Here is a 14,546-nt window from a genome sequence, read left to right as displayed (position 1 = left end):
TACAGCTGGACAAGGCACCAGAAGGTCATCCATGTGGTTCTAGATGGACTACATGAAGCTGTTGAGGAAATGCAAGTCAACAAGGCAGCTGGGATGTGGCAGCAAGGTCTCTAGATCGGTGCAAGCCTTGGAGCAATAGGTCTGGATAAAGATGTGAAGCAGCTCAGAGGCAACAGCTTTGGAAAGCAGATTTCAACCAAATTAAACTTATGTTCCAAACCATATACGACCAAGTTCAAGAGACTGTTGAGACCACCACACAAGATACGGAGCTATAAGTTACCTCAGTAGGTAGCATAGACTCCCAAGAAATGAGAAGCAATGTCCCCGAAACTGGACACGGTGTTACCATCTGAGAATAATAAACAGGTCATCCTCATGGAGCTTACAATTTCCAGAACTTTCTTACAATCTGTCTGTGGATTTAAATCCTAAGTGTGCAAGTGAAGCCCAACCGCTCTTCTAGCAGAAACAACGTAAACACCACAGCAGTAGAAACGTGAGCACAGGGGGTAAATTCTGGCTCAGACAGTTCCTCATCCTCAGCTACATCGCTCCAGTTCAGAACCACTCTCGCTTAGAGATGTGTGAGGGAACGTTTCTTCTGCAGTGGTTTGTGTTTGTACCTGTCCATCATGTGATCTGATACATTTATATAGTTTTGTTTCCCAAAATATAAACAAACGAGTATCCTAATTTAAAGCAGCATGACCCTGACCAGGCCGTTACTGAGGATGAGGGAAGGTAAATAAATCACAGTGCAGATGTTCATGTTCACGCAGGAGGAACTGCGCTTCATTACCCTACTTAAGTATTATTTTTAAGATATTTATACTTTACTTGGGCATCATTAACGCGTTATTAACACACGTGTACTGTGTAGATTTGTTCTTACACCTGTAAAGTACTTCAAATAAAACCACAAAACCGTCTGAACTTTAACGTTAACGGCAAACGTTCAGGAACGAATAATTAATGAACAACAGAATGCAGTGATGAATAATAAACACAACTCACTTTACGCTTGTTTTTTTATTTAGCACATCACACACACACACACACACACACACACACACGCGCGTGCGCGCGCGCGCACAGAAAAATCTGATTCAACTGAGAGGAATCACACCTGAGGTCCAGGTGTAGCCCTCGCTCCAAGTCATGATGTACCACTCATATACACACACACACACACACACACACACAGTAACCACAGCAACCTGAAATCAGAGGAACTGAGTGTTCCTGAGTGGAGAGCGAGCAGCAACGAACACACAATGAACCACGAGTGAATAAGAGTCTGGGTGTGTCTGTGTGAGTCAAAGAGAGAGAGAGAGAGAGAGAGAGAGAGACCAACACAAACACACACACACACACACACAGGCATGTGAACTACATCTGCCTCAAGTGGGAAACTTTCTATTACTGTTTTCCTTCACATTCCAAAAACATCTAAAAATACAGTGAGTTGGAGTTTTATTGAGCGTCAGTAGCGAGAGACTCGGAACAGTGAAGAGTGAACAGTGAAGAGTGAAGAGTGAAGAGTGAACAGTGAAGAGTGAACTGAATAGTGAATAGTGAATAGTGAACAGTGAATCGTGAAGAGTGAAGAGTGAAGAGTGAACAGTGAATCGTGAACAGTGAAGAGTGAAGAGTGAAGAGTGAACAGTGAATCGTGAACAGTGAAGAGTGAAGAGTGAAGAGTGAAGAGTGAACAGTGAACAGTGAAGAGTGAAGAGTGAACAGTGAACAGTGAAGAGTGAAGAGTGAACAGTGAAGAGGGTCAGTGTGGTGATGCAGATTATTCTCCTGTAACTGCACGTCCCTGAGTGTTTTATTCCTCTCACACCACAGCATTAATCCCGTATAAACGCTCGGTACGAGAGCGAGTGCAGTGATATGAACCTGCACCACTGCGGAGCTGCTGTTACACAAAACTTCTTCTACATCAGTTCCAGATTTCTAAATCTACCGACAGACAGCAGGAACCTTTCAACATTAACACAAAACTTTAGGCACTTACTTCTGAACAGTAAAATATCCAGGAAGCGGCGCTCAGTGTGACTTTAAACCTCCACTTCGGCTGTTTTACACCTGTAGTTTTGTATAATTGTGTGTTTTATTCTCCAGAGTGCCGTTAGTGAAGATTTCACCTCCGTCAGGAATCTGAGCTCCACACGAGGCCCCGCCGCATTCCTCTTTCATACTCACACTCTCTTTATGACCACATTAGCATTTCAATGGGACGTTCCACACACTGTGACTCTCACAAGTGACCACTTCAACTTCAGCTTCAGCTTCACAACGCGCACTTTATACAGTGGCAAGAAAAAGTTTGTGAACCTTTTGGAATTTCATGGTTTTCTGAATAAATTTGTCATAAAATGTGATCTAAGTCATCTAAGTCAGGGGTACGGACAAATATAATGTGTCTAAAATAATAACACAAAAAACAATTCTGATCTCTCATGTCTTTATTGAGAACAACCAAAAAAACCTCATAGTGCTTGTGGAAAAAGTATGTGAACCCTTGAGTTAATGACCTCAAAAAAACTAATTGGAGTCAGGTTTCTGCACACCTGCAGTCTGGTTAAGAAAATGAGTTTGGAGGTGTGGACTACGGCTACTTTCACTGATAAAAACCCCTCAAACGTTTGGAGTTTGCTCCGCACAAGAAGCGCACGCTTATGTGAGCCGTGCCTCGCCAAAAAGAGCTTTCAGAGGATCTGCGATCAAGAATTGTTGATTCACATAAAGCTGGCAAGGGTCACAAAGTGATTTCAAAGACTTTAGAACTTCACCAGTCTGCAGTCAGGCAAACATTCTACAAATGGAGACACTTTGGGACTGTTGCTACTCCACCAAGAAGTGGGCGCCCAGTCAAAATGACACCAAGAGCACAATGAAGACTCATCAATGAGGTAAAGAAACAACCCGGAATGACAGCCGAAGATTTGAAGTATCGTTGGAACTGGAACATCTCTGTTCATGAGTCTACAATACGTAAAACACTGAACAAGCAGGGTATCTACGGCAGGACACCACGAAGTGGTTACTGACAAGAACCTTGCTGCACGCCTGAAGTTTGCACAGAGCACACTGACACTCCACAGCGGTATGGGCAAAATGTTTTGTGGACTGATGAAACTAAGATTGAACTATTTGTAAAAACCACACAGCACTACATCTGGCGTAGAAAGGACACGGCGTATCATCATGAAAACATCGTCCCAACCGTAGAGTACGGTGGAGGAAACGTCATGATTTGGGCCTGCTCTGCTGCATCAGGGCCCGGCCAGCGTGCGGTCACTGAGGGGAGATGAACTCCCGAGTATATCAGACAATTCTTCAGGATAATGTGAGAGTGTCTGTGCGTCAGCTGAAACTGTGTAGAAGTTGGGTGATGCAGCGGGACAACGACCCAAAACACCGGAGCGAGTCCACAACAGAACGGCTTCAGAAAAACAAAATCCAGCTTTCGGAGGGGCGGAGTCAGAGCCCAGACCTCAACCCAACAGAGATGCTATGGAATGACATGAAGAGAGCCGTACACATGAGACGTCCGAAGGATACGACCGAGCTAAAGCAGTTCTGCAGGAAGAACGGGATAAAACTCCTCCTGAACGACGTGCAGGTCTGATCCACAGCTACAGGAAGCGCCTGGTTGAGGTGATTGCTGCCGGGGGGGTCAACCAGTTATTAATTCTTAGGGTTCACTTACTTTTTCCACTGCCATTTTGAATGTTGAATGAGTGTGTTCAATAAAGACAGGAGGGATCAGAATTTATTTTGTGTTATTATGTTAGACACATTATATTTGTCCGTACCCCTGACTTAGATGAAGATCAGATCACATTTCATGACAAATTTATTCAGAAAACCATGAAATTCCAAAAGGTTCACAAACTTTTTTCTTGATATTTATACATATCATATCTCTCTGAAACACTTATTTTATTTCTCACTAAGTTCACGTCAGGGTTTATACAGAGTTCCTTAAGACATTCTGTTTTATTACCAAAAAAACCCCCATGCACACACAGAATGAGACAAAGGTGCAAAATATGAATAAATAAATAAATGAATGAATGAATGAATGAATGAATAAATAAATAAATAAATACACTTCATAAAAATATGTCAATAAACAAGTAAGTAAATAAGTCAGTAGTTTTTAACATTTTATATATATATTTATCTTATTTGGTGTATTTATGTTCCAAAACATCAAATTTTAAGTCATTTATTTAAAATGAAGTCTTAAAAATACAAGTTTAGAAATGAAACATGATTTTTACTCGACACGGAAAGTTAAACACCACAAATGTAACATTCGCACTACAATTACAGAGAATATTTGAGGCTCCGCCCCCAGCTGACACACGGACCGTTATAACAAGTCACTGTGTTCATATGGTGAATATTACCCATAATGCACTGCAGATGTATGTCAATTAACCAATTATAAGGAAGGCTATAATAATTAGAAAAGTTGCTTTTGTGTGTGTGTGTGTGTGTGTGTGTGAGAGAGAGAGAGAGAGAGAGAGAGAGAGAGAGAGAGAGAGAGAGTCTTCCCCGTAATAAAGTAGTGCTTCAGGCCACACCTACTTCAGACCACACCCACCCCAGACCACACCTTCCTTGTCTGCTAACGATCTAGCCCGCACACTTTTGATGAAGTAATTAGTGTTAAATTATTTGTAATTAAAGAGTAATTGATGACACGTTTTTATTTGGACGTCAGTAATTCTTTCTGCTGCAGTTTTAATATCTGTAAAAAAAATTCTGTTTTTTGAGATAAAAAAAACTCTCAGACCCAATTTTTTCCTTTTTTGTGTTTAAAGTGAATCTCTTCGTCCAAAAAAAACACACGCTCAAGTGAAAAAGCACAGAGGTGTGAAACGAGGACCAGCTGCTGAACACACAGGAAGATTCCTCTGTGTGTGTGTGTGTGTGTGTGTGTGTGTGTGTGTGTGTGTGTTAAACTGATTCAGAACAGATCACACACACTGATACAGAAACAGAGCTGCTCAGTAGCGCATACACACACACACACACACACTTTAGCATGTATTTACTCTCTATTTATGTGTGTAAAGTTTTTAACTTGAGTTCTGAAGACACGCCCCCTGCACTCTGATTGGCTGAGAGGATTTACTCATACACACTCGCAATCTTCAGCACTTTCCGGATTGTTTTGCGTCTGTATCCATGAATTTCAATCAAACACCAAATACTGAGACACTTTAACTTTCTTAAATGACTAATTAGTACAATTTTATCCATTTAGCAAAGATTTATAGTCTTATATTATAATTGATATTTTTCTTTTGTTTATACTTTTATCATTTTATTGCTATTATTTTTTAAAATAGACAGTTTTGTTCTTTTTGTGTTATTATTACTGTATAAAAATGATATTTAATATATTTATTTTATTTAAATTTTTGTACTATATTTTGTAGTGTCTTATATTTAATTATATATATATATCTTTCACTTCTTAAATTGATAGACATGCATTGTTTTTTTGATGTATGTTATTATTATTATTATTATTATTATTATTATTATTATTATTATAATACAGAAACACAGTTTCTGCTGCACCACATTATCGGTAATAAAAATATAAACTAAAAGCAGAAAAACATCACAAACACTGCAGAGATACACAACAATACAAAATGTTTATTTTGATCATCATCTGGAATAAATCAACGAGTCGCTTCGTCTCATGAACACACCATCGTCCGGAAAATAAAAAATGAACACACATCCAGCTCGGTGTGCGTCAGAGAGAAGGAAACTCAGGTGAAGATGAAGATGGCTACAAGACCAGCTGTGAAAATGTTTATCATGCAAAATTAAAAACAGATAAAAATGAAAAATAAGATCCCAAACGTATTTCCACTAAAACTCCTGAGCTGTGAACGATTTACAGATCAGAGGAAAACGTGGAGATGAGAACGAGAGGTAAATAAAGAATAAAACCTCAGGGTGATGCTAACAGGATTAGCGAGCGGTGAGAGCTCATTCATTTGGATAATTTAGTCCGGTACTGAGGAGTCACATGCTGAGGCTCGGTCCACTTCTGCAATTTTCTCAGCCAATGGTAAGCAGTCCAGGTATTTGGGAGCGTGACATCACTTCCTGTCAGTGGGCGTCAGCTGGCTCAGGTGTGTGAGGTCACTGCTTGGCTTTTTTCAGGATGGTGCCCACGGCGGAGATGACGGTGGTCTTGGTGCCGCTGGCGGTGGTGGTGACGGAGACGACTCCGGGCAGCGTGGCCGTGGTGGTGATCAGAGTCGGCTGGGAGAGAGTGACCGGAACCGCCGAGTCCCACTTACTCTTCCTCTTCTGAGAGTCTTATACATGCACACACACACACACACACACACACACACACACACACACACACACACACACACACAGATAAATAAACAGATGAATGAATAAACAGATGCAGTCACAGCCTAATAACCCAGATCTGTCCATCACTAATTTTACTGATCATATCTGACGTGACTGGCTCAAAACTCGAGCCCATTATACATAGCTCCGCCCCCGAATCAGTACCGGGTTAAAATGTAACTTCAGTGCTGTCTGTGTGTGTTTGTGTGTGTGTGTGTGTGTGAGTGTGTGTGTATAAACAGTTACACACAGCATGATCGTACCTGTGGAGCTGGTGTTGCTGGTGTTGCTGGTCACAGCAGCGGCGTTTGAACTTGTGCCTTTTTTTGTTCCGGTTACAAACTCGATCTAACACAAATAAACACAAACAACAAGAACACAAACAACAATAACACAGTTACACAATTTCTTTTATTCACAACATCAGTGAAACTGTGCTGAAAGTGTAGGAGTGTGTAGTGTCGTGTAAGAGTGTGTAGTGTAAGAGTGCCCAGTGGTGTGTAAGAGTGTGTAGTGTTGTGTAAGAGTGTGTAGTGTTGTGTAAGAGTGTGTAGAGTTGTGTAAGAGTGTGTAGAGTTGTGTACGAGTGTGTAGGAGTGTGTAGTTTTGTGTAAGAGTGTGTAGTGTTGTGTAAGAGTGTGTAGTGTTGTGCAAGAGTGTGTAGTGTTGTGTAAGAGTGTGTAGGAGTGTGTAGTTTTGTGTAAGAGTGTGTAGTGTTGTGTAAGAGTGTGTAGTGTTGTGTAAGAGTGTGTAGAGTTGTGTAAGAGTGTGTAGGAGTGTGTAGTGTTGTGTAAGAGTGTGTAGTGTTGTGTAAGAGTGTGTAGTGTTGTGTAAGAGTGTGTAGAAGTGTGTAGTTTTGTGTAAGAGTGTGTAGGAGTGTGTAGTGTTGTATAACAGTGTGTAGTGTTGTGTAAGAGTGTGTAGGAGTGTGTAGTGTTGTGTAAGAATGTGTAGGAGTGTGTAGAGTTGTGTAAGAGTGTGTAGTGTTGTGTAAGAATGTGTAGGAGTGTGTAGAGTTGTGTAAGAGTGTGTAGAGTTGTGTAAGAGTGTGTAGAGTTGTGTAAGAGTGTGTAAGAGTGTGTAGTGTTGTGTAACAGTGTGCAGTGTTGTGTAAGAGTTGTGTAAGAGTGTGTAGTGTTGTGTAAGAGTGTGTAGAGTTGTGTAAGAGTGTGTAAGAGTGTGTAGTGTTGTGTAAGAGTGTGTAGAGTTGTGTAAGAGTGTGTAAGAGTGTGTAGTGTTGTGTAAGAGTTGTGTAAGAGTGTGTAGTGTTGTGTAAGAGTGTGTAGAGTTGTGTAAGAGTGTGTAAGAGTGTGTAGTGTTGTGTAAGAGTGTGTAGAGTTGTGTAAGAGTGTGTAGTGTTGTGTAAGAGTGTGTAAGAGTGTGTAGAGTTGTGTAAGAGTGTGTAGTGTTGTGTAAGAGTTGTGTAAGAGTGTGTAGTGTTGTGTAAGAGTGTGTAGAGTTGTGTAAGAGTGTGTAGTGTTGTGTAAGAGTGTGTAGTGTTGTGTAAGAGTGTGTAGAGTTGTGTAAGAGTTGTGTAAGAGTGTGTAAGAGTTGTGTAAGAGTGTGTAGTGTTGTGTAAGAGTGTGTAGAGTTGTGTAAGAGTTGTGTAAGAGTGTGTAGAGTTGTGTAAGAGTGTGTAGAGTTGTGTAAGAGTGTGTAGAGTTGTGTAAGAGTGTGTAGTGTTGTGTAAGAGTGTGTAGTGTTGTGTAAGAGTGTGTAGAGTTGTGTCTCAGGGACGTCACCTTTGTCCGCTCCTTTTTGGCTTTCTCCAGTTTCTCCATCTCGATTTTCTGAGCTTTGGCTGCAGAAATAATAATAATAATAATAATGATAATAATAATAATAATAATAATAATAATGATAATGATAATGATAATAATAATAATGATAATAATAATAATAATAATAATAATAATAATAATAATAATAATGATAATAATAATGATAATAATAATAATAATAATAATAATAATGATAATAATAATAATAATAATAATAATAATAATAATGATAATGATAATAATAATAATAATGATAATAATAATAATAATAATAATAATAATAATAATAATAATGATAATAATAATAATAATAATGATAATAATAATAATAATAATAATAATAATAATAATGATAATAATAATAATAATAATGATAATAATAATGATAATAATAATAATAACAATAATGATAATGATAATAATAATAATGATAATAATAATAATAATAATAATAATAATAATAATAATACTCTCAGGCACTGAAGGTAAGTAAAGAATTCATTATAAATTAAACTGAATGGATGTAATTGAAGGAACACAGAAGGTCACCTAATGATTCATAATAGGAGTCTTCAGACCAGCCGTGAGGATCGAACATGTCCTGAGGAACACAAACACAAACTTTACACAGAAAAATAAAAAGATCATTTCCTGTAACCAGATATATTTAAAATAAACAGGGTGTAACTCAGGGGGGAGCGTGAGATATATTCCCATAAATATTCATCAGATCATGAATTATTGTTCTAATGTCAAAGTAAAAATGCAAAAACAGAAAATCTGAGATTTAATAAACAGAGTGGTTATGGGTCACAAAATAAGTTTACCCTTCAGCTTTCAGTACCTTCACCTCATTGTGTGTGTTGTGTAGTGGTGTAGTGGCTAACTGTGTGAGCAGTGTAGTGGTGTCTGGCGTGTTTAGGACGTCTGGGGTATTTGGTGGGTGTCTGGGGCGTGTCCTGGACGTTTGTCGCTACAAAACGCAGAGAATGTGTCTGTTTCTGTTCTTTATATTGATATAAAGTGAGCTGTGGGTTTTTCCTCCTCAGCACAACTTCACACTCACCTTTGGGTAATTCGTCCCCAGTTCATCAATACTACAGTACTGGATCAGTTTCTCATAAATACTGTGGAACACACACACACACACACACACACACACTGCATCAGCTCAAGTAATAAATGTGTTGTACACCTGGGTGTGTTACAGTGTCTGTCAGAGTGTGTGTTGGTGTGTGTGTGTTATTGATGTACCTGGGGTTACGGAACTCTTTCTTCTTCTGGATGTGGCTGTTGGTGTCGAAGTCTCCGTGCTGCTTCCTCTCATACAGTTTATAAATCTTCTCCTGATCTCACACACACACACACACACACACACACACACAACTGTTTTAGTAATGAGAAAGTGAATTTTTTAAGCGAACTTATTAAAAAATCAGAAACAGTTCTCTCATTGAGAAGAGTTCAGAGCTGTTATTCAGAACTTTGAGGAAACTTCTTCAGCAGCAGTTCCAGCTTCCAGTCTTCTTGGGCAGGTCTCTACAAGCTTTACACTCCTGCCTTTCTGCAGTTTCTCCTATTCTTCCTGGAAGATCCTCTCCAGCTCCATCCGGTCGTATGTGAACCTCCATCTTCAGCTCTCTCCACAGATGTTCTGTGGGGTTCACGTCTGGTCTTTGGCTGGGCCACTTGAGATCATTAAGAGACTCGTCGTGAAGCCACTGCAGTGTTGTCATGGCTGTGTGCTTCAGGTCATCGTCATGGTGAACAAGTGAACCTTCACCCCTGTCGTATCTCTGGAAAACTCTGGAGCAGGTTTTCTTCAAGGATCTCTCCATAATTGGCTTCATTCATCCTTCCCTTAATTCTGACCAGTCTCCTCATCCCTGCTTCTGAACAGTACCCCATAGCATGATGCTGCCACCACCATGCTTCACCACGGACATGGTATTAACCAGTGGATGAGCAGAACCTTGCTTTTGCCAGACATAGTGCTTGGACTTCAGACCAGAGAATCAGATCCTTTACAAATCTCCTAAATGCCTTACTCATCAAGCTGCTCTAGCATAAAGCCCTGGCTGATGGAGTATTTCTAAGACCTTCCAGCAGGTTCTCACTTCCCTGAGGAGGACTTCTGAAGTTCTGTTAGAGTGGACACTGGGTTCTTGGTCACCTCCCTGATTACGGCCCTTCTAACCCGGTTCCTAGGGTGAGTCCTGGTGGCGGTTTTGTGAAAAGTTAAACATCACCAGATCTAATCTTCAGTACCTCAGTATAATAAATATGAATAAATAACAGTGAGGAAATGAAGTGGAACAGAGCTGGAATGGTTTGTCTAGTAGCGTCCTGTGCTCTCCTGAATCACACCTCGGTGCCAGTGTAGAAGCAGACCAACATTTTTAACAACCATGGAGCAAAAAAACACCTGGAGAAGTGCCATGTTTGTTCACTCAGTCACTTCCTGTTTGCTTACAGCAATGTGAAATCACACTCACTTGAACCCTGTGACACCTGCCTGTGTGTGTGTGTGTGTGTGTGTGTGTGTGTGTGTGTAATTCAGTCTGAGTGCAGGATAAAGAGGAACATCTTAACGGTCAAGTCTGCGCAGAGAGGAGTGTGTAGCTGCAGGCGCAGGAAATTCGTCATGGAGAAGATAAGACCTGAGTGTGTCTCAACACAAGAACCACGCCCTCACACACACACACACACCCACACCCTGACACACACCTGTCCAGACAACTCCAGCAGAGATAGAGGGAATGTACAGTATGTAACAGAGCAGAAAGAAGAAGAATTACAAAATGAGAGAGACTAACAGATAAAGGAAAAGAGGTAGAAATAAAGAAAGACAGAAAGAGGAATGTATGCAAGGAAGAGAAACAGACGGGGAAGAAGAAATCAAAAGGTGAAAGGAGAAAGATAAAAAGATAAATAATTGAAAAAGAGAGAAATTCCGAGATCAAACATTCTGAAACACATTTTTTCCCCAACATTAATCATTAATTGTTTTAGTCAAATGCAGCATCATTTCCCCAGAGGAGTGATTAGATGGCACTCTGTGGTTACAATCATGTAGCAAAGGTGTATAACGATGAGAGGTATGTGTGTGTAGGTCTGTCTCACCGCACTGTTTAAACTGTCTCACAATTCTGTAGTGTCCTCAACACACACTCGCTCACTTACACACGCACACACACGATGAATATGATGGAGTGTATGATAGAGACATGAAGGATTTTGGTGTTCATGATTAAACAGGTGAATCAGTGAGTGTGCATTGCATTGTGGGTAAGGTGTGTAATGCTCCTCCCTCCAGCTGTAACAGAAATGAAAGGCTTTGTAAGATGGTGGAGGGGGACGTGGGCGAAGGGGGAAGTAGTCAAGGGAACTTGGGCAAGGGGGACGTGGACGAAGGGGACGAGGGCAAGGGGAGGCAAGGGGGACGTGGACGAAGGGATATGGGCGAGGGGGGCGTGGGCGAGGGAGAGTGTGCTTTAAGTTCTTCTTTCTTGAACTTATTCTCTACCGGTAAGGTAGGATTCTGACTTTTGTGTACTATCCACCTGACTCAGTTGGATCTGGATTCTTGCTGTATTGTATAGTATTGCAGATTCTGTAGTGTTGCTTGGAAGTGTTTGTTAGTCTATGCTAATCTGTACAGAAGGGCTTACTGCCAGTCTGCTGTAAAGAAAGCTGATTTTATCTCAGCTTTAGCTTCCCATTACTCTCTTGACTTTCCGGCACTAACCGAGACCTGAATATCTCCAGAGAACTCGGCTACCCCGGCTGCTCTGTTCTCCACTTCTGCATTCTTTCACACTCCATGAGAAAGTGGCAGGAGTGGTGGTACAGATCTGCTGTTGTCTCAGAGATGGTGCTTCACACCTCTCTCCCCATCTCACCTCAACATCTCATCCTTAGAATTCCATGCAGTTACAGTTACCTCCCTGATTAACCTTCTCATCATCGTCATCTACCGACCTCCTGGTCTCCTAGGAGACTTTCTTGAAGAAATGGACATGCTCCTCAGACTTTTTCCTACCGACAGCACCCCTCTTACAGTCCTTGGAGACTTCAACCTCCCCACTGACAAGCTCGAGTCCTCCTGCCTTCTCCCTCTTCTGCATTCCTTCTCCTTGATATTCAACAACTACCCATCCACACACAAGGGTCCGGGACCTGGTCCTGGACCAGTCACCCCTCTCCAGCAACAGAAAATCAATGCTACCCCACTCCACACCTCCGATCATCACTTGGTATCTTTCACCCTCACCCTCCCCATCCTGCATAAAACCAGCTAACTATACTTCTCTCCTACCCGTCAAAACCTCCATTCAGTCTCTCTTTCCTCCATAGCTTCCTGCACCCAATCATCGATTCCAGACCCTGACTCCTCTTCCTCCCTACCATTGCAGTTAGCCACAGACACTTTCCTCTCCTCAGTTTCCTCGTCCATGGACCTCCTCTGCCCACTATCCTCTAAACCTAGGAAGATTCCTAACCCAATTCCCTGACTGTCTGATGTGTTACGCAGCAATCAGAGAGAACTTAGAACAGCAGAGAGAAAGTGGAAGAAATCACAACTTGACTCAGATCTTGCCTCTTACCGTGCTCTCCTGTCCAAATTCTCATCTGAATTGACTTCTGCTAAGACTGTCTTCTACAAGGAAAAGCTGGAAACATCTGCACAAGACCATCACAAGCTCCACAACATCTTTTCTTCACTACTCAACCCACCAGCTCCTCTTGCTCTGTCCTCCCTGACTGCTGAAGACTTTTCCACCTTTTATGATGAGAAGTTTGATCAAATCTGTCAGACCGTCACTTCTACCCCTACACTACCCACTGTGGATTCTCCTTCATTGACACATTCTTCTAATCTAGCAACAATAGAGTTCCTGCAGGTCATCTTGTCCTGCAATCCTACCACCTGCCCATTGGATCCAATCCCTTCCACAATGCTCCAGACCATCTCACAAGACCTCCTCCCCTTCATCATGACCATCATCAATGGCTCCATATCATCTGTACCAACTACATTCATGAGAGCAAGGGTTATTCCCACCCTGAAGAAACCCACTCTGGATCCCTCAGACATCGGCAACTACCGACACGCATCACTTCTCGCCTTTCTATCTAAAATCCATGAACACATGGTCTACAATCAACTGTTTCTCTACCTCTCACAGAACAACGTCTTAGATCCTAACCAGTCCGGCTTCAAAGAGGTACATTCAACAGAAACTGCCCTTTTGGCAGTCAGTGAGAAGCTACATGCTGCTAGATCAGCCAAACTGTCATCAGTCCTCATCCTTCTCAACCTTTCAGCAGCGTTTGACAGTCAACCACAAGACACTCTTGTCCACCCTCAAGAGTCTCGGAATTCATGCTGTAGCATGGCAGTGGTTTGCTTCCTACCTGGCACGTCAGTCATATCAGGTGATGTGGAGGGGATCCACATATGCTCCCCACACACTCTCCACTGGTGTCCCACAAGCCTCAGTACTTGGTCCTCTTCTGTTCTCACTCTATACTCGATCTCTTGGTGAGGTCATATGCTCACATGGGTTCTTATACCACTGCTATGTGGATGACACTCAACTCATCCTCTCCATCCCTCCATCAGACCCTCTTGTTTCTGCTCAGATCTCAGCAAGTCTGGCAGACATCTCATCATGGATGGCAGCTCATCAGCTGAAACTTAATCCCAGCAAAAGTGAACTGCTGTTCATCCCAGGTGATTCATCACCCGGGTCTGAACTGCTGTTTATCCCAGGTGATTCATCACCGTGTCAGGATCTTGTGATCTCCCTGGACAACTCTCTGATCGCACCTTCGGTTACTGCACGCAACCTTGGGGTAACCACAGACAATCAAATGTCCTTTTCTTCTCACTTTGCTAATCTGACACGCTGGTGTCGATTTTCCTTTACAACATCAGATTTGTCCGTTTCTAGCCACATAGGCCACTCAGGTGCTCAAGGCAGGTCTTCCTCTGAGAACAATTCCACCTCTGCAACTGATCCAGAATGCAGATGCTCGAATGGTTTTCAACCTTCCTAACATCTCCCACACCACCCCACTGCTACGCTCCCTCCACTGGCTTCCTGTAGCTGCCTGCATTAGATTTAAAACTTTGACACTTGCCTACAAAGCCAAAAATGGACCAGCACCCACTTACCTCAGATCACTTATCACACCCTGCACTGCCCCACACCCCTCCGAACCGCTAGCCGCGCACGACTGGTCCCACCATCTCTCAGGGTACAAGGAATACCTGCATCAAGACTCTTCCCTGTTCTGGCACTCGGTGGTGGAATGAACTTCCCCTAGACGTCCGAACAGCTGACA

At 41.9% G+C, this 14,546-nt stretch overlaps 1 protein-coding gene across 2 annotated transcripts in view; it reads right to left on the bottom strand.

Moving 5' to 3' along the window:
- Positions 1-5,671: 5,671 nt before the first annotated feature.
- sap30bp (SAP30 binding protein) overlaps positions 5,672-14,546 on the bottom strand; it is a 19,132-nt gene continuing 10,257 nt past the window's right edge. For both annotated transcript variants that reach the window (XM_017467512.3, XM_017467514.3), the window contains exons 7-12: positions 9,450-9,541; positions 9,262-9,322; positions 8,745-8,796; positions 8,157-8,215; positions 6,678-6,762; positions 5,672-6,368 (exon numbers count right to left, since the gene is read on the bottom strand). In XM_017467512.3, coding sequence (XP_017323001.1) covers positions 6,190-6,368; positions 6,678-6,762; positions 8,157-8,215; positions 8,745-8,796; positions 9,262-9,322; positions 9,450-9,541 — 528 coding nt within the window. In that variant the 3' untranslated portion in view covers positions 5,672-6,189. The remainder of the gene's footprint in view (positions 6,369-6,677; positions 6,763-8,156; positions 8,216-8,744; positions 8,797-9,261; positions 9,323-9,449; positions 9,542-14,546) is intronic.

This window comes from Ictalurus punctatus, chromosome 5 (genome assembly GCF_001660625.3).
Source record: "Ictalurus punctatus breed USDA103 chromosome 5, Coco_2.0, whole genome shotgun sequence".
In the NCBI taxonomy this organism is placed as follows: domain Eukaryota; kingdom Metazoa; phylum Chordata; class Actinopteri; order Siluriformes; family Ictaluridae; genus Ictalurus; species Ictalurus punctatus.
This window is presented reverse-complemented; position numbering and strand designations above follow the sequence as displayed.